Source organism: Salvelinus fontinalis, chromosome 27 (genome assembly GCF_029448725.1).
Source record: "Salvelinus fontinalis isolate EN_2023a chromosome 27, ASM2944872v1, whole genome shotgun sequence".
NCBI lineage: Eukaryota > Metazoa > Chordata > Actinopteri > Salmoniformes > Salmonidae > Salvelinus > Salvelinus fontinalis.
In genome coordinates, this window is record NC_074691.1 from 25,028,414 (window position 1) to 25,049,377 (window position 20,964).

General features: G+C 43.1%; 2 protein-coding genes across 5 annotated transcripts; one reads left to right on the forward strand and one right to left on the reverse strand.

The window, feature by feature from the left end:
- The first annotated feature begins 2,653 nt into the window (after positions 1-2,653).
- Positions 2,654-9,558, forward strand: LOC129825345 (GDNF-inducible zinc finger protein 1-like). Of its 3 annotated transcripts, none has more exons than XM_055885366.1 (6): positions 2,654-2,804; positions 5,002-5,515; positions 5,746-6,010; positions 6,161-6,498; positions 7,170-7,228; positions 8,491-9,558. In XM_055885366.1, exons 2-6 carry the CDS (start codon positions 5,474-5,476, stop codon positions 8,645-8,647), a joined length of 861 nt encoding a protein of 286 aa, XP_055741341.1. In that variant the 5' UTR covers positions 2,654-2,804; positions 5,002-5,473; the 3' UTR covers positions 8,648-9,558. The 3 variants fall into 3 exon arrangements, with proteins under 3 accessions (XP_055741341.1, XP_055741343.1, XP_055741342.1); XM_055885368.1 differs by having other exon boundaries at positions 6,365-6,498; XM_055885367.1 differs by lacking the exons at positions 5,746-6,010; positions 6,161-6,498; positions 7,170-7,228; positions 8,491-9,558 and adding an exon at positions 3,970-4,775 and having other exon boundaries at positions 4,872-5,478.
- LOC129825342 (beta-soluble NSF attachment protein-like) lies at positions 8,974-19,628 on the reverse strand. Of its 2 annotated transcripts, XM_055885364.1 has the most exons (10): positions 19,400-19,628; positions 16,789-16,868; positions 16,284-16,400; positions 14,034-14,080; positions 13,440-13,517; positions 13,077-13,217; positions 12,838-12,942; positions 12,678-12,746; positions 10,635-10,685; positions 8,974-10,444 (listed from the first exon to the last, which is right to left on the reverse strand). In XM_055885364.1, exons 1-10 carry the CDS (start codon positions 19,495-19,497, stop codon positions 10,343-10,345), a joined length of 888 nt encoding a protein of 295 aa, XP_055741339.1. In that variant the 5' UTR covers positions 19,498-19,628; the 3' UTR covers positions 8,974-10,342. The 2 variants fall into 2 exon arrangements, with proteins under 2 accessions (XP_055741339.1, XP_055741340.1); XM_055885365.1 differs by lacking the exons at positions 14,034-14,080; positions 16,789-16,868; positions 19,400-19,628 and having other exon boundaries at positions 16,284-16,391.
- Between the last annotated feature and the right edge of the window lie 1,336 nt (positions 19,629-20,964).

Below are 20,964 nucleotides of genomic sequence, written 5' to 3' on the forward strand. Positions count from 1 at the left end.
TGTCTGTCACAAAGCACTCAGGGGAATGAAGGGCCAGATTTGGAATGACTCTGACTGTTTGTCTATTCATATTTATTAATGTCCCCACCCTCCTATATGTCACTCTCCAAACCAACATTATCTGCACTCATAGCTTGAACTAAATAGAAGTTGCAATATATTGCAAAATCTCATTGAATGCTGTATGTCAATTGCCCCCGACTGCTTTGTGTTTCTTGCAAAAAACAAAAAGAGAAGAAGAAAAATAGAAGAAACATTGTCCTACTGTCCAACATCTGAATCATTGGGTTTATACATACTGATTGCAGGTCTACTTAATGAGTTGCAGCTATATTCTGGACAGCAGAGGAGGCTGGAGGGAGGAGCTATAGGAGGACGGAATTAATGGAGCGAGATATGTTTGATACCGTTCCATTGATTCCATGCCAGCCATTACAATAAGCTCATCCTCCTATAGCTCCTCCCATCAGCCTCCACTGCTGGACAGCCTGTCTGTGGTTTGGAACCCAGCCACTAAAGAAAGAAGGAAAAAAGGGAAGGAGTGAGAGTTAAACGGTGAGAGAAGCTACTAGTGACAGGTCAGAACGGCATGTGTGTGTGTGTGTGTGTGTGTGTGTGTGTGTGTGTGTGTGTGTGTGTGTGTGTGTGTGTGTGTGTGTGTGTGTGTGTGTGTGTGTGTGTGTGTGTGTGTGTGTGTGTGTGTGTGTGTGTGTGTGTGTCAGATCTGGAATGGCCTGTGTGTATCCTGGCAGTTATAAGGCGTATCAGGGAGTCAGGGCCTTAGCCTTGACAGAGCCACAGAAACACTGTGCATGTTCAGTGACCTATCTGGCTCCAGTTCCATGGCTTACATACTGTAATTATGGGTAAAGATTAATTCACAAAAACAACTATAAGCCTCCCCCACATCTCCACAAGCTAAACAGAGACGGAATATAGAATTTTTAAGTCCACTATGTTCCGTATTTAAAGTGTTATACAGAAATACTATTTGAACAGAATTACTGCAGGCTATTCAAGAGCCTTCATTATTAAGTTATTTCATAAAACAGAGTACACTTCTCAATGAGACAGAAGTGAGAGTCAACACAGAATGAATGCTGAGTTGGACAGAGTCGGGTCGGTCTGGCATTAGCCCCAGGGTGTGTGTGTGTGTGTGAGAGAGAGAGAGAGAGAGAGGCCAGTAGCCGCAGCTCCATGTAAATTCTGGTCTTCACCGACAGCCTTTTAGTTCATCATCTGCTTGGATTATGACTCAACGTAGGCTACCAGGCAATTATGAAGAGGTCTTACGAGGACACAGTCTAACCTGCTCCAAATCAAAGTGTTTGCATGACCTCAGCTGACAAACCCTGCCTGAATTCCCTTTAGCCACTGAGTGTTTATGAGAATGTCCTCTAAAACCCCCAACAGAAAATGTATTTTCAGGGTTTGGGGGTTTGTTTTCTCCTCTCACACAGTGGATGTTTTGTCCCGTTGTTTGTGTACCACTCGACGTCAGCGGTGTTATTTTGGTTGCATGGAGGAGTATCGCCCTGTGGCAGAGAAAACATGGCCGAATGCAGGGGGGGTTCTGGTCAAAAGTAGTGCACTACATGGGGAATAGGGAATACTTTGAGATGCAACCGGTGAGTGTGCATACTTGCTTGCGTGCATCTGAGTGTGTGTGTGTGTGTGTGTGTGTGTGTGTGTGTGTGTGTGTGTGTGTGTGTGTGTGTGTGTGTGTGTGTGTGTGTGTGTGTGTGTGTGTGTGTGTGTGTGTGTGTGTGTGTGTGTCGGCACAGCAGACAGGCAGAGGTGGTGGCTAGCCTCCAGGCCAGAGCTGAAAACCACAGCATCCTGCCCTTAGTAGCGCACTAGCAGGATGACTCACCACCACCGGAAATGGCCGAATGCTTGCAGAAGTCATTATGGGAAATGTAAGGTATATGGATTTCCTCTGTCAATAAAAAACCACTGGCAGCTTCACAGGCCCCCAGTGATTCCTCCTAAAGTAGCTTAGCATACAACCTTGGAATGACAGACTACATTTTGGTAAACATGGGGCTGATTTGTGAGGTGGATGTGGTTCAAGTGGAATCAACTATCAAGGCTTCTGTTTTATTGCTCTTCTCAGGCAAAATGTCCAACTTTTACAATAAATTAATAAATGAGAATACCAGGGATCTCCAACTTCAAGTCCTGGGTGTGCAGGCTTTTGTTCCAGCCCAGCACTAACACCCAGAATTCAAATAATCAAGGTCCAGACTGAAGAAGACTATAACTACAGTGTTTGCACTTATCCAAGAGCTGCCTTACAGGCCTATGGCAAGGCTAGGCCTTCAGGCCTGATGGCACAACATTGAAATACAATTAAATGGCACCACCATGTGGATACTGATTTTAAAAAAGGAATGGAATTCTCTAATCTCTGAATTCAAGGCTGGCCATTCAAAAGACATGTTTCTCAAAATGTTTTGTTTTTCTTCTGCATAATGACGAATGAAATGTCTTCAATTTGAAAAGATATTGAGACACCCTGATCTGTATTATAGTCTAATAATGATTTATGTCAGGGGTGTCAAACTCATTCCACGGAGGGCCTTGTGTCTGCAGGTTTTTGGTCTTTCCTTTCAATAAAGCCCTAGACAACCAGGTGTGGGGAGTTCAGGTATTAAGAACTGATCCCACATCAGCTGAAGTGGACCGATTCTATCCAATATGCCCGTGGTTAAAACGCATCTCTCGATATCGGGTGCAGATTTGACAGAAAATACTTTCGTTATGATGGATTTGTGAAGGGCTGTCGTTTTACCAAATTTACGGTAAGAGAGCTGGTTGAGATGCGTACACGTTCATTGCACATAGTTCACTGTTGCTTACTGACCATAACATTGAAACACTGCAAGATAAAGTGTTTTATTGAAAAACAACCATCAATCGTTTTTCTGTCTTTGACTAGTTAGATTGTTGGCGTGGCTTTTTTTCTAGCTAGCTAGTTTAGCTTGCTGCTAACTCACTTGTTTGCTATTAAATAAACTAGCTAGCTAACGTTACAAGTATATGACATTTCCCCGCGTACAATGTTTCGACAGCTAGCCAGTGAAAACAATAAGCAGCTGATTGTCAAACTCGTTTCTGATCTTACCTAACGTAGCTTTTTCCAACCGTCTAGCTAGCTAGCTAACCAGCCACCTAACTATATGGTTATCTAACTAGATAACCCCAAGCGTAGGCCTAAACCATTATAGCTTGCTAGCTAACTAGCTATGTGAATATCTAGATATAATTCATATGGTCACACTAATTGAGAAGTTACATGGTGGTCACTATTTTTTTTAAATAGTTCACTTCAGCCAGAAATTGATTGCTATTACGTTGCATGATTATTGATATGTTCCTGTAACATTTGTTTAACAACAGTATGCAGTGGTGTAAAGTACTTTTAAGTAAAAATACTTTTAAGTACTATTTAAGTCTTTTTGGGGGGTATCTTAACCTTACTTTACTATTTACATTTTTGACAACTTTTACTTCACTACATTCCTAAAGACAATAATGAACTTCTTACTCCAATATTTTTCACTGACACCAAAAAGTACCAGTTATATTTTGAATGCTTAGCAGGACTGGAAAACGGTTCAGAGAAAATCCCTGGTCATCCCTACTGCTTCTAATCTGGAGGACTCACTAAACACACATGCTTCTTTTTATGTCTGAGTTGGAGTGTGCCCCTGGCTATCTGTAAATTAAAAAAACATGAACATTTGAGCAATTTAAAATGATTTATACTTTTACTTTTGATACTTGAGTAAATTTTTACAATTGCATTTACTTTTGATAGTAAAGTATATTTAAAACCAAACACTTTTAGAGTTTTACTTGTAGTATTTTACAGTGTAACTTTCACTTTTTTTTTGTCATTTTCTACTTGGGTATCTTTACTTTTACTCAAGTATGAAAATTGGGTACTTTTTCCACTATTGACAGTATGAAACATGAGTGACCAAGTGGTCCATCTCTCCTCACCCTCCCACCATGAGGACATGCTTCAGTCAATTCACCAGCTGAGACTGCACAGCCACCTGTGTGATGTCACAGTCCAGGTGGCCTTCCATGGTGAGCTGGAGGAGTTTGAGGCTCACCAGGTGGTACTAGCTGCCTCCAGCGGCTACTTCAAGAACATCCTACTGGCCCCGGACCCACCTAAGAAACTATTCTTGGGGAACGTCCGAAACACTGATTTCACCAGTTTCTTGGAATATATATACACTGGCAAACTGGAGGTGGATGAAAAGTTTGCTGAAAACAAGATTGGCGTGATCTGTGAAGTGGCGACACTGTTTGAGTGTAAAAGCTTTATGGAGTCTTGCAGCTCGGTTCTCGATGAAGGCAGCTCGAGTCTGCATGGGGCTAAATCATCCATGTCACAAGACAAGGAGGCTGATTTGGATGATGTAGAGGAGGGGGTGCTGGGGGTCGGAGTAAACAAAATTCCCAAAAGAGCCTCCACCAAGAGGCCGACCTATCCAACAAGACCAGAGAGGAGGGAGAGGACGCTGAAAAGGGCAACAGTCCCGGTCACAGCTGAGGAGGAGAGATCAGAGGTGAATGAAGATGCTGAGATCTCTGGGAGGAAAAGTAACAGGCTGGCAGGCCGCAGAGTCTTCGTTGACATTCCTAAGAAGAAGTACGTGAGGAAGATGAAGGACCAGACCAAGACGCAGACGGAGGATCTGCCTGACAACACTCAGACCAAGACAGCCGGTCAAGAGGAGAACACTGAGAATACACAGGTAGTTGCTATGGTGACATGCTTTGAGGTGTGTGAAGCATTTTGAAAAAGTGCTGTATAAATCCAATTGATTGTGATGTTTATTGTTATTACACAGAAGGAGGCAGGAGAGGCCCTTCCAGAGCTGCTGCCTGAAAAAGGGGGGCGGGGCTGAGGTCAACAGACGTCGATGATATGGAAGGAGATAAACCATAGGATTGTCCTGATGACTCACTTTTCTTCCCCAGGAAGGAAGCGATGGGTGAGGAAGGTGCCCTCAACAGATCATCCAGACATGCTGACACCCAAAACAAGTGTGGCAAGTGTCAACAGACCTTCCACGATGATAAGAGCTACCTGAAGCACTTTAAGGAGGTGGAGTTGGACATTACACATTAGTTACACGTTTGTTGGATGGATTGTTGGGTTTGCAAATGAGGGGAGCCCAATGTACTGTACAATGTAAAGTGCTTTGAGCACTTTTAAAAGGGATAGAAAACCTAAAATCTCAACTTTTCATTGTTGTTCTGATCACATCTCTAATAACTACACTCCTCCAGTGTTACCATGCCCACCAGGACGAGCCACGGTGTGCAGGGGGAGGTGACATACCATTGTGACACCTGCCAGCAGACTTTTGCCAACCGTTGAAACCTGAGGATCCATCAGAGACAATTCCACAGTGACGAGAGACTGTACCCCTGCGAGGTCTGCACCAAGATGTTCAAATGCAAGAAGGACGTGACGCGCCTCCGACGAAAGGTTAGGACCGGTCTCAGTCGGGGGATTTGGGATTGCTTTTGTAGCACTTTTATGTAGGATTCTCTGGATTGACGTCCTGTTCCCCTAGTGCATTACTTTTAACTAGAGCTGTAAATGGCTAAACCAAATGCACTACAATATATGAACATGGTATTTCCTCTTCAGTTTCTATTTGCTGCAAGTCTAATCATTTATTGAGACAATAAATATCTACTCTTCTCTACGTCTAGGTGCATGAGGGAGGTGGTGTGCGGCACACCTGTCTTGTGTGTAACAAGGCGCTGAGCTCTAAGACAGCGTTGACGCTACACGAGAGAACACACACAGGAGACAAGCCCTACTCCTGCACTGACTGTGAAGCCAAGTTTTCCCAGAGCTCAGCTCTCAAGACACACCACAGGACTCACACAGGAGAGAAGCCTTTCGCCTGTGACCAGTGTGATGCAAGGTTCAGCCAGAACCACATGTTGTGTTATCACAAGAGGGCCCATACAGGTAAGATGTTCATCTCTTACCCAGAGACACAATACTCTACATGTTAGGTTGGGCTTTTGATACCATTTCTGTGTCCATTTCAGTGTCAGCATCTGTGAACCCTATCTACACAAACCAGCCTTTACATATTTGTGTTGTTTTGTGTTATAGGAGAGATGCCTTTTATGTGTGAGAGCTGTGGGAAAAGCTTTGCCTCTAAAGAATACCTGAAACACCACTCCAGAATCCACACGGGCTCCAGGCCTTACAAGTGTGAACTCTGTGGTCGGGCCTTCGCCCAGAGTGCTTCCATTCATAGTAACTTATTACTGCTGACCTTTAACCCCTGTTTGACCTCTGTATGTTCTGTCTCAGGTGAGCTTCCGTACCACTGTACAGATTGTGATAAGCAGTTCACCCCGCTGAATGCCCTCCAGAGGCACCAGAGGATTCAAACAGGGAAGAAGCCTTACATGTGTCCTTCAGAATTCTTCACGGACAAGTCCACTGTACGCAGACAGACCATATGTTACTACACTAGTCCACTGTACGCAGACAGACCATATGTTACTACACTAGTCCACTGTATGCAGACAGACCATATGTTACTACACTAGTCCAATGTACGCAGACAGACCATATGTTACTACACTAGTCCACTGTACGCAGACAGACCATATGTTACTACACTAGTCCACTGTACGCAGACAGACCATATGTTACTACACTAGTCCACTGTACGCAGACAGACCATATGTTACTACACTAGTCCACTGTACGCAGACAGACCATATGTTACTACACTAGTCCACTGTACACAGACAGACCATATGTTACTACACTAGTCCAATGTACGCAGACAGACCATATGTTACTACACTAGTCCACTGTACGCAGACAGACCATATGTTACTACACTAGTCCACTGTATGCAGACAGACCATATGTTACTACGCTAGTCCACTGTACACAGACAGACCATATGTTACTACGCTAGTCCACTGTACACAGACACCATGGTATGTTACTACACTAGTCCACTGTACACAGACACCATGGTATGTTACTACACCTTCTAGTTTTCATACTAACACAATACCTAGAATTATTATACATGTAATAAGTTATTTTGGAGACATCTGTGCTGCAAAAGCCTAAAGACGTGCTCTTCAATCAACAGACTCATGAACAAAACACTCTATGGAAGAACTACCTGGTGGTCCTGAAGTACAACATGAGGTAAAGACTAAGAAACCCAGATGCCCTGGTAGGAAAGTAAAAGTTGAAAATGTAGTGGTTGGAAAGGTGGAGGGGGAGAGTGGAGTTGGAGGTAGGCTCCAGGAGGGGGCCATGTTGGTACATGGTGAGCCCTTCACCCTTTCAGCCAACTGGGGCGACTCAGGGACCATCACCCTGGTCAGCCACACCACCCTGGGTGGGTTCACGGTCATCCAGACAGAGATGCCGGCAGGGACCCACCTACCCATTGTCACCACAGACGGGGCCGGTGTCATCTCTCTGGATGGATCCACTGTCTCTGTCCCCTTCTCCGTGTCCTCTATCCCTGTCACTGTGTCTCACTCCATCCCGGTTTCCCCGTCGTCCTCCGGTACCCTCCCTGTCCAGACTGTGTCTCTCTCTGTCCCTGTCACTGTCTCAGGGGCCATGTTTGCCCCAGTTTCTGTTTCAGAGACCTCTACTATTTTGACCCCATCTGTGCTGGAAACTGCAGTGTCACAAACCATCCTGGCTCCAGGTTCGGAAGCTGGGCCTGGTTCAGAGATAACGGCCATTGCGGATCCTGAGGAGCCAGAGTGTGCCCCTATCTCTGAGCAGGAGTGTGTTACAGTGAAGACGTCAGAACTGAAGACTGAGACACAGACAGTCTCCACTGAGGGACAACACAGTGTAACAGAGGACATTGGTACTGTGGAAGACATGGTGTCCACTGAATATACTGTGGTGTAGGTCGTCATGTGTAATTGAATGTAACTGAGTGTACAAAATATTAAGGACACCTGCTCTTTCCTTGACATAGACTGACCAGATGAAAGCTTTGATCCCTTATTGATGTCACTTGTTAATTCCACTTCAATCAGTGTAGATGAAGGGGAGGAGACAGGTTAAAGAAGGATTTTTAACCCTTGAGACAATTGAGACATGGATTGTGTGTGTGTGCCATTCAGAAGGTGAATTGCAATGGACATTAGACTGGTGTAAATCTGTCCATTGGTCTGATGAGTCCAAATTTGAGATTTTTGGTTCCAACAGCCGTGTCTTTGTGAGACGCAGAGTAGGTGAAGGGATGATCTCTGCACGTGTAGTTCCCACCGTGAAGCATGGAGGAGGATGTGTGATTGGTGTGGGGTGCTTTGCTGGTGACACTGATTTATTTAGAATTCAAGGCACACTTAACCAATATGGCTACCACAGCATTCTGCAGCGATATGCCATCCCAGCTGGTTTGCGTTTAGTGTGACTATCATTTGTTTTTCCAACAGGACAATGATCCAACACACCTCCAGGCTGTGTAAGGGCTATTTGACGAAGGAGACTGATGGAGTGCTGCATCAGATGACCTGGCCTTCACAATCACCCGACATCAACCCAATTGATATGGTTTGGGGTGAGTTGGACCGCAGAATGAAGGAAAAGTAGCTCAGCATATGTGGGAACTCCTTCAAGTCTATTGGAAAAGCATTCCTCATGAAGCTGGTTGAGAGAATGCCAAGTGTGCAAAGCTGTCAAGGCAAAGGCTGGCTACTTTGAATAATTTCAAATAGAAAATATTTTGACTTGTTTAACACTTTCTTGGTTGTTACATGATTCTGTATGTGTTATTTCATAGTTTTGATGACTTCACTATTATTCTGCAATGTAGAAAATATTGTAGTGTCCAAACTTGACTGGTACTGTACATATCATTTTCAAACTCTTCAGATGGGGTTTTCCTTTTTCTGTTTGACAAAAAGCAATATCAGTACTGAGAATTATAGATATGTCTTTATTACAGTCCATTCTCACAGACCAAATAAAAAAGGGCACTATTCCACCTGAAAGAAGCTTGATATGCTGGCTGACTGCCCCCCCCCAACATCAAGGGTGGCTCAGTTCATCACTACTAGGAAATGTTGCACAATGCTATAAAACACACAATGACATGCAGTTCTGCTAGTTGCCAGCAGGTGGGCACTAGTATACACCAACATGAGTTACTTCCAGCCTGTTATTTCAGTGTGACACTGCTCTGGCAAGAGTGCAATTCATTCTTAGCTTTTTTTTCTTCTTTGTTTGCTCTGCATTAAAAAAATACTTTATTTTTTTACACAAGCAGAATTAGTCACATTGGCAGGTAAACCAAAACATTTGTAAAGAACACCCTCGTAAATAATACAGAATAAGATTATATGGGGAAAAAAAATAAAGCCAACTTTGGATACTTTATTTCCCATATGCTCTCTGGTCATGTCTTGATTGTTTATCAATTGTCATCATTAAGACATTTTTCCTGGCTGTTTTGGATATGAAACAATTCTTATTCGGTCCCGTGTGGCTCAGTTGGTAGAGCATGGCGCTTGCAACGCCAGGGTTGTGGGTTTAATTCCCACGGGGGGTCCAGGGTTCAATTCCCACGGGGGACCGGGATGAATATGTATGAACTTTCCAATTTGTAAGTCGCTCTGGATAAGAGCGTCTGCTAAATGACTTAAATGTAAATGTAAATGTCATCACTCAGGCTAGAATTCTTTAGTTTACAACAACCGTTTATGATATTGGAAGTAATGGATATTTCCTTTCTAAATCCCTTTAAGACATTTTCAAGTTGGAAGCCAAGGAAAGAATGGAAATAAGCTTACAACATCATAAGTAATCTTTAAATATATTTAAATACTAATTTCTAGATTAGTCACATGTGCTAAACCTATATAATAATTAATTACAACTGTACAAATCATGCAGTGTTTATGCATTAGTAGAATGCCTCTCTGCCCTACTGAGGTTACTCACCACTAAACAGGAAATGTACAGGCTCTATCCTCCATTAAGAGGTATGACTAGATCCACATCCTAACTAGGGTTTGGCAATATTAATACGAGAGCAACTGATAACTTCATATAATAGAATTCAACATAACATTCGGAATGAACAGGGTACACGTACTCTTCTACAGATTCTCTATAGGCCTACACATTGCAGCTGAAGTTAACTTGTAACTAACTCATACTGTAACTATAAGAACCTCAACATTGTTTTTGTGCAATGTGAGATGAGAGAGTAAGGGGGGGGGGTAATGGAGTGGGGGTGGCATGCCATGTGTGCCCCTGTGGTGAAATGTTCCCCCCGGTGTAGTCTCACTTCAGGTCCCCCTCATCCCCCTGGATGGTCTTCTTGATGCGCAGCAGCATGGTAGTCTGCCATTGGTCCAGACGAGAGATGGAATCAAACTCTTTAATCTGAGGGAGGGAATAAGATGAAGTCTAAGAACCTGTTCAAATAAAGAAATCCATCCTCCCCCCATTAAAGAATTACATATTGAATGACTAATCATGAAAGACATGTACTGAAGACCTGACTTTCACTAATTCAATTATAAGCAACAACAAAGGAGCTAGCCTGGTGAATCAATCCAAAATGAAGACTTACTGCTTCAGTGAAAGCTTCACAGTTCTGTTCCTCATGAGCGTCCAGGAGTTTCTGTAAAACAGTGAGGTTGTCAGGTGGCTTCCACAAAATGGCTGCCATGCATCAGAGGCACACATTGGTAGTGGATGACATACGTCATATTATGCAAGTGCATTGCGATTTATTATACTGTGACTTCAATCCGTTACCGTGACCAACACCATAATGCAGTGCTCCTCAACTGGAAGCCCACAGGTAAGTGTATTTGGCCCCAAAGTTCTTATGTCTTGTTGGACATAAGACTGTCATAACACCAGCAAATCAGAAATCTGTTTCAAAGTATTCTCAGGCATATTGAGGCATACAATACCAGTCAAAAGTTTGGACACCTACTCATTCAAGGGTTTTTCTTGAAATTGTACTATTTTCTACATTGTAGAATAACTGAAATAACACATGGAATTATGCAGTAGCCAACAAAAAAAAGTAAAATCAAAATATATTTTATATTTGAGATTCTTCAAAGTAGCCACCCTTTGCCTTGACAGTTTTGCACACACTTGGCATTCTCTCAACCAGCTTCACCTGGAATGTTTTTCCAACAGTCTTGAAGGAGTTCCCACATATGCTGAGCACTTGTTTGCTGCTTTTCCTTCACTCTGCCATCCAACTCATAGCAAACCATCTCAACTGCCGTGAGGTTGGGTGATTGTGGATGCCAGGTCATCTGATGCAGCACTCTCCTTCTTGGTCAAATAGCCCTTACACAACCTGGAGGGGTGTTGGGTCATTGTCCTGTTGAAAAACAAATGATAGTCCCACTAAGCGCTAACCAGATGGGATGGTGTATTGCTGCAGAATGCTGTGGTAGCCATACTGGTTAAGTGTGCCTTGAATTCTAAATAAATCACAGACAGTGTCACCAGCAAAGCACCATCACACCTCCTCCTCCATGCTTCACGGTGGGAACCACACATGTGGAGATCATTCGTTCACCTACTCTGCGTCTCACAAAGACACAGCGGTTAGAAACAAAAATCTCAAATTTGGACTCGTCAGACCAAAGGACAGATTTCCACCAGTCTAATGTCAATTACTCATATTTCTTGGCCCAAGCAAGTCTCTTCTTATTATTGGTGTCCTTTAGTAGTGGTTTCTTTTCAGCAATTCAACCATGAAGACCTGATTCAGAGGAGACTGCATGAACAGTTGATGTTGAAATGTCTGTTACTTGAACTCTGAAGCATTTTTTGGGCTGCAATTTCTGAGGTTGGTAACTAATGAACCTATCCTCTGCAGCAGAGGTAACTCTGGGTCTTCCTTTCCTGTGACGGTCCTCATGAGAGCCAGTTTCATCATAGCGCTTGTCGTTTTTGCAACAGCACATGAAGAAACTTTCAAAGTTCTTAATTTTCCATATTGACTGACCTTCATGTCTCAAAGTAATGATGGACTATTGTTTCACTTTGCTTATTTTAGCTGTTCTTGCCATAATATGGACTTGGTCTTTTCCCAAACACAGCTATCTTCTGTATACCACCCCTACCTTGTCAACACACAACTGATTGGCTCAAACGGATTAAGGAAAGAAATTCCACAAATTTAACTTAAGGCACACCTGTTAATTGAAATGCATTCCAGGTGACTACCTCATGAAGCTGGTTGAGAGAATGTCAAGTGTGCAAAGCTGTCATGAAGGCAAAGGGTGGCTACTTTGAAGAATCTCAAATATAAAATATATTTTGATTTGTTTAACACTTTTTTGGTTACTACATGATTGCATGTGTTGTTTCATAGTTGTGATGGCTTCTTTTATTCTACAATGTAGAAAATAGTAAAAATAAAGAACCCTGGAATGAGTAGGTGTCCAAACTTTTGACTGGTCCTGTATGTGACCATATACTAATGTAAGCACGGTTTGAAATGATATTTTAATCAAATATCTGACCCCCTGACCATCTGTTTAAGAAAAACGAGCTGCGCACGGCTGAATCAAGTTGATGATCCCTGACAAAAGGGATACAATTAACAAATAGAAGGCTTTCGATGGAGTCACCGACCTACCTTCAACAGTTTACACTCTCTTGAGTCTGAAAAAGCTGGGAACATCTCCTCGTACTTCTCCACAGCAAGCTGCAGAAATTAATGAGCAGTCAGATTACTAATGAGAAAAGCACTGAACCTTCTGGTGTAGTGGACATGATGCTGCTAATTGCTAACTGACCTTAGCATTGAGTTCATCCACGATGAAGTGACACAGAGAAGCTTTGAAGAAGTACTCTTTGGCGCTGTATTTCAGCAGGGGGTTATCCATGGTGCTGGATCCCACCTGGAGAGAGAGACACACATTGTTGATTCACTGTGTTCATCAATTTAAATTGGGAAACCACTAATTTACAAATCAGTTTCTGTTCAGACACACATGCGCACACACAAGAATGCATGCAGAGGTGGGACACACACCTGTTCGTAGATCTCAATGGCCTTGGAGTATTGTTCTAACTGAGCGGCGTAGGCCCCCACCTTCAGCAGACACTTGTTGGCAGAACTGTTGGACTCCTCTCCTTTGTAGTAGTCTGCTGCCTGCTCATAGTGGGCGATGGCCTAGAGCAGGACCAGGGGGAATGGGAAACCATAACAGTTTGAGTAAAAATCCAGAAATTGCAAAGGAATTTTATTTGTAAATGTACACTTTTCTTTAAATCACCAATAAGGAAATGAAACTGGTCAACTATTCCAAATAATGTATTTTACTCTTGCTATACACAGATTAACACCTTATTAGTCCATATACTATATTAGTCCATATACAACATTAAAACGTACCTTCTCTATATCCACCAGTTCTGACTCGTAGATCTCTGCGATGGTGATGTGATGTTTGGCTGCGATGGTGAACCTTCCCTGGACGAGCAAAACACAGGACAGGAATCAATACTGGAGCCGGGAGTTTTACCTTACTAATGTGGCCAGACAAGGAAATACTCTGCGTCCTGATCATTACTAAGTGGACAGAGGCGTGAAATCATCACTAAATGACATTACGGAGAAGAGCCACTCCAGTCATAAATACAGCTAGATACGGTAGATAGCCAAGTCCTTTAACTTAACCTGCATCACAATACAAATGTTTCAGTTGAAATGGCCTTCAGACCTCGAGTGTCCACGCCATACTAATGATACAATACATTACCCTCTTGAAACAGAGAGAGAGGAGCGTCCTCAAGTGGACTAGGCTACACTATAGGCAGGGCGCTAGTGAGAGAATAGCATTGGAAGTAAAGAGGAGAACCGGCATTATCAGAACAATATTACAACTACGGCTAAAAGGATCAATCCTGACAAGAAAATAATCTGTGATGACAATGCATTATCTGGTTCTGGCCAAGCATGTCCCCGTTTCTTGAGCGTCTGTCTTACCATGTCTGTGTATATATCAACGGCTGCGTTTAAGCACTTGATAGCCTCTATTGGCAGCATTAAAGGAAGAGGGCAGAGTTAGACAGGTAGAGAAAGTATCAGATAGAGCAGGTTAGATAGATATTACAACAGTCGAAATGTTCACATCCAAAAGGAGAGTTGTGGAAAAAAGTGAAAGCACAATAATTTAATTTTCATTACAAATATTTTGTCACCTCTGAGCATCCATTTCCCTTTCTTTAGCTACTGTCATGGAGTTCGCTAAATATTTTCATAAAGAAACTGATAAAACACACAGGTGCTAAATCAAGGTGACTTACAAACATGAGGACCAAGAGCAAGAGAGGGAGTGTGGTGATGTAGTGTCCACACTAAAGAATGATTGTGGAATCTGAAAACACATATCCTGAAAACATGTTGTATTTACTATATGCTCATGCTAACAGAAAGGAATGAGGTGGGTAGATAAGTAAGTATCATTGTAGCAAAATATTTATAGAAACAAAAAGAATCAGATCTCTTAAAAGTTTCATTCATTTTTGTTCTATTATCTATACAATAGACCATCATTGATTTTGGCCCAATAGCCCTGGCATATGAGCTTTATTTTGATTGTGTGATTTTGCCTAAATACCTACCGATAGAAAAAATAAATAACTCGGCCTCCCTGTCCAGCCTGGCAAAATGGTGTTTAGCACACCCAGTGGCTCTGCAGTGTGGAGAGGATATTCTCTGCTGCTGGCCTGCTCTCCAGACAACATCGCATGAGCCTGAAGCCACAGACTGGCCAAAATGGTGTTTCTAGACTGAGCCTAATAAGGCATTTGTTGTTTAATTTGTATTTAATTCCAAGTCACAGCCTATATGCGCAATTTATAGACTATTATTTAATACAACAAAATGCTGTTTAAATGCTGAGTGCTTAATTTCCCCGAGTCTCTACCAGCCTAGTGTGTCACACTCGCAAATGCTTCACAATGTATTTCTTTGTAGGCTATAGACTTGAAATAATATAGCCTAAATAATTTTAGGCTGTCTGGCTCCTGACCTATTTAGAGTGTTTATATGATGTTTAATATGACATGTAACCTATTTGAAACGATGAGGGCTTCTTACATTCACTTTTTCATGTTTATAATAATACTTTTCATTCAAATCATATAGTTTGGTTTCAATACTTCAAAATCAAATGGTAGGTCTAAGTAGTCACAAATTGATGGGTGTTGGTTACATTGTAATGTTAATGGAGAGAATTGAGTGGCAGTTTTTTTTCCCTTCCTGTGAGCGAGGAGCATCAGCGGAACGGTTAGAAAGGACTTCCAACCGCTCAATTCTGCACACATACTCTGGTTTAGGTTACCATCTGAAAATGTCATAAATCTTATATAATATTAATTGTATTGTACTCCAGGGTTATTTCAAGGTTTCATAACATTCAATCATAATTTCTCCTTGCATCTGGCTGTGTATTGAATCTAGCTAGGAGGATATGCTAGGCTCCAGTAGGCTTTAATTCCATCGCCACCACTGCTGGTGGGTGAGCGGCAGCCGGGGTTTTATTAATAAATCCACTTCCAGTCAGACAGCATGGAAAACTACCCTCAATAATAACCACCCCAGGGTGGGGACTCCGGCTCTACAGTATTAATCATACCAAAGGTGGAGAGGGAGCACTGGAGAGCTTCTCAATTCAATAGATATTTATTGTATGGTACTCAAGTACAATTGGTTTGCAACATAGCAGGGCTCCATCTCCTCTGATCTAACCCTGGAGCAGATTATGATTGGCCCACGTCAGATACAAACAGACAACCTATACTGGGTGGCCTGATTTCTGACACACTACCAGAGAGACGGGGACATATCACACGTCACTAAGAAATTACTGGAATTGTCCCTGTAGACTTGCAGAGAGCCCAGTCTGCTCCAGTTACATCTCTAGAGCCTCAACTCCCACTGCTGCCTGTGGATCTATCTGACCAACTCATACCACTGACTTCTATTAGCCCTGAGAAATGAACACCCAACAACAGATTCACTACATGTTCTTGCTGCTTTCATAAGGGACACAAGTAGAAAATGAAAGTTAAAGCAGGCTGTTTGTTGAGAAATACTGCAGTCAAGTGACTGATTGTGTGGTGCATGTTAATTACTGATTATTTTGACTTTCTTCTGCATGTACTGTATGCATGTTATCATGTTACCCTGCTTGCTGACCACATTGATTGATTGGTTGGTTGTGTGTCTCACCGTTGGGGTCAGACTTTTTGAAGGCATTTCCTGCATCGATGAAGCTGGTGGCCGAGTCGTGTTTATTCTGGAGCTGCATGTGGATCCGGGCGGCCTGGCAGAATGCATTACCAGCAGCTGGAGAGACAGAATGACACACAAAAGTAACATGAAGCAAATTCATTGGGCCCTCCAAGAATAGTGTTCTTCGAAGCCCTCCAAGAATAGCGCTGCTCTACTACAGTTGTAATGACTCCCTCCCGCCACACAGAGGGCAGCACATTGCCACGGTCTTTCATGCGTGTAGGCTACTGGACATTACAGACATCTAGCCTATCTATAGAGTCAACTGGAAAAAGGTCAACTGAGTCTTCCTAAACTGACAGCGTTTAAATAACATTTCAATTTGAATAAAACCTTCGTCAAAGATGCACACACACCTCGGCTCTGACACAATAACTAATGGGAAAATCATTCCATCAAGGTCAACCGTGTTTAGTGTGAAATAGCGCAGACAGAAGTGTACCGTTCCAGTTCTTGGCCATCTTGAACATGTTGGCTGCTCTGCAATACATTTCACACGCCTCCTCCACTTTATGAGGTCCGCTGTAGAGAGAAAAGTACATAGGATTAACAGACCACGACACAATGTGGTGGAAAATATCTGAAATTGCAGTGCAGTGCTTTCATCAACCAAGCACTTTCTATTGACCAGGCTCTTATGCTGCATAGAGTGAAGACATCAGTCAGCTGACCATATTGGACAGTGCTGATATAGATTTCCCTCTGATCTAGTACCAGACCTGACACCCTATGAGTTTCCTCCAGCTGTAGACGGATGATGCTCTGACCAGGATGACATCCTTGGGTGCGTTCGACATTGCCGACGACTTTTAATCTACAAATCACCTTGCATCATAAATAACTACTCAATATTATTTGTGGATCAGTCAGCCAGTCTCAATTTATCCATTATACACCACGGTTTTGATGCTCTTGAACACAGCCATTGTCTTCATCATACAGGCACCCTGAGCATAGAGTGGAGAGTAGAGTAGATATGTTGTGGGTCACTTCTTAGACTTAAAGCAACAATGCACTGAGTCATAGTCCCATCTCACACTCTCCTTAGCCTGATCAAAACTGAAATCCCTGTCCACACCACAGGTCACTGATACGCTACCCAGTGTCACTGCCTACTCAAATCAATGTCCCCGCCTACTCAAATCAATGTCCCCAATCTGACTTGAATCCTGCCCAATCACTCACATAGATAGAACACATTGTACACAGCTGGTGATTAGCAACTCATGGGACCAATAACCACACGGTTACATAGAAAACAGTGTTTTTAAAGGCTTCATCCGTGTTCCTCTGTTGTGTGTAGACTCAAGATCAAGCAGGCTACGCCCCACCCTGTGTCGGGCTACGCCCCACCCTGTGTCGGGCTACGCCCCACCCTGTGTCGGGCTACGCCCCACCCTGTGTCGGGCTACGCCCCACCCTGTGTCGGGCTACGCCCCACCCTGTGTCGGGCTACGCCCCACCCTGTGTCGGGCTACGCCCCACCCTGTGTCGGGCTACGCCCCACCCTGTGTCGGGCTACGCCCCACCCTGTGTCGGGCTACGCCCCACCCTGTGTCGGGCTACGCCCCACCCTGTGTCGGGCTACGCCCCACCCTGTGTCGGGCTACGCCCCACCCTGTGTCAGTCCTTATTTGATGCAGCATACCAGACATCCTTATACATCTGGTATGCTGCAAGTTTGACAGCTGTTCCTGTTGATTACATCTCTAGCTACATGGCCTAGTTGCAGTCAAAAACAGAGTGTTAAATTACATTCAGTCATTGATCATACCAAATTAAACACTCTCCTGACAATCTACACAGTAACAAGGCATTACTGATGCCAAATGGATATACCTAAAACTGATACGATTGTCATTACAGCATGTTAATGGTTTTCCACCATTATAGTACAGTAGAAAGACTGTGCCCTGAGGCCAGACATATAGGGAGGCTTTTCTCTAATGAGTGTGAGTAAAATGTGTCAGATTTAGACCTCTACCATTACATTGCTTTGCTTTCCCCCTTAGGGTGCCCATTTGAGAGCCATTTCATTTAATTAAGAAGACAATTGGATGTCTTCCAGGAACTGAATGCAGTAAGTCTTAGTGTATGTACACAACAGTATTCTTCTGTTCACTAATATTGTACGGTACAGACAGGCTATTAAATTGGGGATCCTCCCAAGTCTGGTTGGCTATATGCACCAGAGACTAACCTGACTGGCCTGCATTGCAGTTGCCTTAGAATTGGCAGACATCTACTGCTCTATTGGAATAAATTACTGGCAAATGCATTTATAAATATGTCACACAAAGGTGGCATATACGATTACACTCATAGATATATACACTCAGAAAGGGTTGGAGAAAAAACAAGACCGAATTGATGTGTTGTATCAAATGACCCTATATTTTATTTATTGTGAGTAGGCGTTAAAAAATGCAATTAGAACAATTAAAATGTATGCATGCATGCAAGTTAGGGCCTTGGCCGTTTTTAGCTAGCTTTCATTGCACAGGCCCAAGAGTCGTGACCGGCTGCTAGGTTGTTTACATACACTTGAAAAGGGATTAATTTATCTGGTTTGTGGTAGACAGTGTCAGTAGCTACATGTATATGATGTGCAGAAATCATTCAAAAGATGCATAGGTAGCTAGTTAACATCAGAGCCACTGCCCAAATTCTACAGAGTGACGTTGTCTGCATATTTCAGGGCTTAGATTAGCTGACTAGATAGGTCGTTTTAGATAGGTAGTTTGCTAATTAGAAGGCTCAATGGTATTGCTAGCTAGCCAACTGGTTAAACTCAGACTTCGTGATGATGTAGCTAGCTACTAACGTTAGCTCGTTATTTTTATAATGTGTTTACTACGGCATGCTTAGACTGAGGTATGTACATGTGATAGCATTATATAGCTACATGGCCTGGTGCCAATGATTAGCCTCTAACGGCATCTACAAATAATACCCAGAGAGTTTGATTTAGCAAGATATTAGCATGCTTACTGATGATGCGCTAGCTAACGTTAGCCCTATTGACATCGTTCTTGCTGCTGCAGCGTTCTTACCCAAACATGCCTCCCAAGAACGAGCCAGAAGTTTTCACTTTCTTGTCAGCGTCAGCCATAAGCTGAATCGCTTCCTTCTCTTTCCCCGAGTTGTCCATGTTCTGATTATAACAGTGCAAATACTAGCTTGCTAACAGTCAGAGAGTACTCGCATCAAGTTCTAGTAATGAAGGATTACCGTCGATGGTTTTATTTAGCGTAGGCGTGTCCTTGCAGTAGTAGCCAAGAGAGTCATGGGACTGAGTTTCTATCTAGGCAAAAAACGTTACCCTTATGTGTAGTTAAACTACAACTCCCATCTGAAAAATTAATTCATTAAAGCCCAGACATTTCTGATCATAGAGTAAAACAGCTTCTTGGAAGCAAACTACATTACATGACCAAACGTATGTGGACACCTTCTCGTTGAACATCTTATTCCAAAAATCATGGGTATTAACATGGAGTTGGTCCTCCCTTTGTTGGTATAACAGCCTCCAATCTTCTTGGAAGGCTTTCCACTAGATGTTAGAACATTGCTTCCATTCAGCCACAAGAACATTAGTAAGGTCGGGCACTGATGTTGGACGATTAGGCCTGGCGCGCAGTTGGTATTCCAATTCATCCCAAAGGTGTTTGATGGAGTTGAGGTCGGGGCTCTGTGCAGGCCAGTCAAGTTCTTCCACACCGACCTCAACAAACCATTTCCGTGGACCTCGCTTTGTGCACAGGGGCATTGTCATGCTGAAACAGGAAAGGTCCTTCACAAAATTTTACCACAAAGTTGGAAGCACAGAATCGTCTGGAATTTCATTGTATGTTGCAGCATTAAGATGTCCCTTCACTGGAACTAAGGGGCCTAGCACGAACCATTAAAAAACACCCTGCAACCATTATTCCTCCTCCACCAAATTTTAAGGTTGGCACTATGGATTGGGGAAGGTAACTTTCTCCTGGCATCCGCCAAACCCAGATTCGTCCATAGGACTGCCAGATGGTGAAGCGTGATCCATCACTCCAGAGAACATATTTACACTGCTACAGAGTCCAATGGTGGTGAGCTTTAAGCCACTCCAGCCGACGCTTGGCATTGCGCATAGGGGTCTTAGGCTTGTGTACGGCTGCTCGGCCATGGAAACCAATTTCATGAAGCTCCTTAAGAACAGTTATTGTGCTGATGTTGCTTCCAGAGGCAGTTTGGAAGTCATAGTGAGTGTTGCAAAAGAGGACAGATTATTTTTTATGCGCTTATGCACTACTAGGCAGTCCCATTCTGTGAGCTTGTGTGTCCTACCACTTCACGACTGAGAAGTTGTTACTCCTAGAAGTTTCCACTTCACAATATCAGCACTTACAGTTGACCGGGCAGCTCTAGCAGGGCAGGAGGTTGATGAACTGATTGGAAAGGTGGCATCCAATGACAGTGCCACATTGAAAGTCATTGAGCTCTTCAGTAAAGCCATTCTACTGCTAATGTTTGTCTATGGAGATTGCTGTGTGCTTTATTTTATACACATCAGCAAAGGGTGTGGCTGAAATAGCCAAATCCACTATTTTGAAGGGGTGTCCACATATGCTATACATAC

Bases quoted from the DNA above. Each gene is read 5' to 3' on its own strand.
- LOC129825345 (XM_055885366.1), top strand. From the start codon at position 5,474: ATGTTCAAATGCAAGAAGGACGTGACGCGCCTCCGACGAAAG. The intron at 6,011-6,160 runs GTAAGATGTTCA...TTTGTGTTATAG, and splicing joins TCACAAGAGGGCCCATACAG to GAGAGATGCCTTTTATGTGT. The intron at 6,499-7,169 runs GTACGCAGACAG...TTCAATCAACAG, and splicing joins TCTTCACGGACAAGTCCACT to ACTCATGAACAAAACACTCT.
- LOC129825342 (XM_055885364.1), bottom strand. From the start codon at position 19,497: ATGGACAACTCGGGGAAAGAGAAGGAAGCGATTCAGCTTATGGCTGAC. The intron at 14,081-16,283 runs GTGAGACACACA...TGCTGCCAATAG, and splicing joins CAAAAAGTCTGACCCCAACG to AGGCTATCAAGTGCTTAAAC. The intron at 13,518-14,033 runs GTAAGACAGACG...TTGCTCGTCCAG, and splicing joins TTGATATATACACAGACATG to GGAAGGTTCACCATCGCAGC.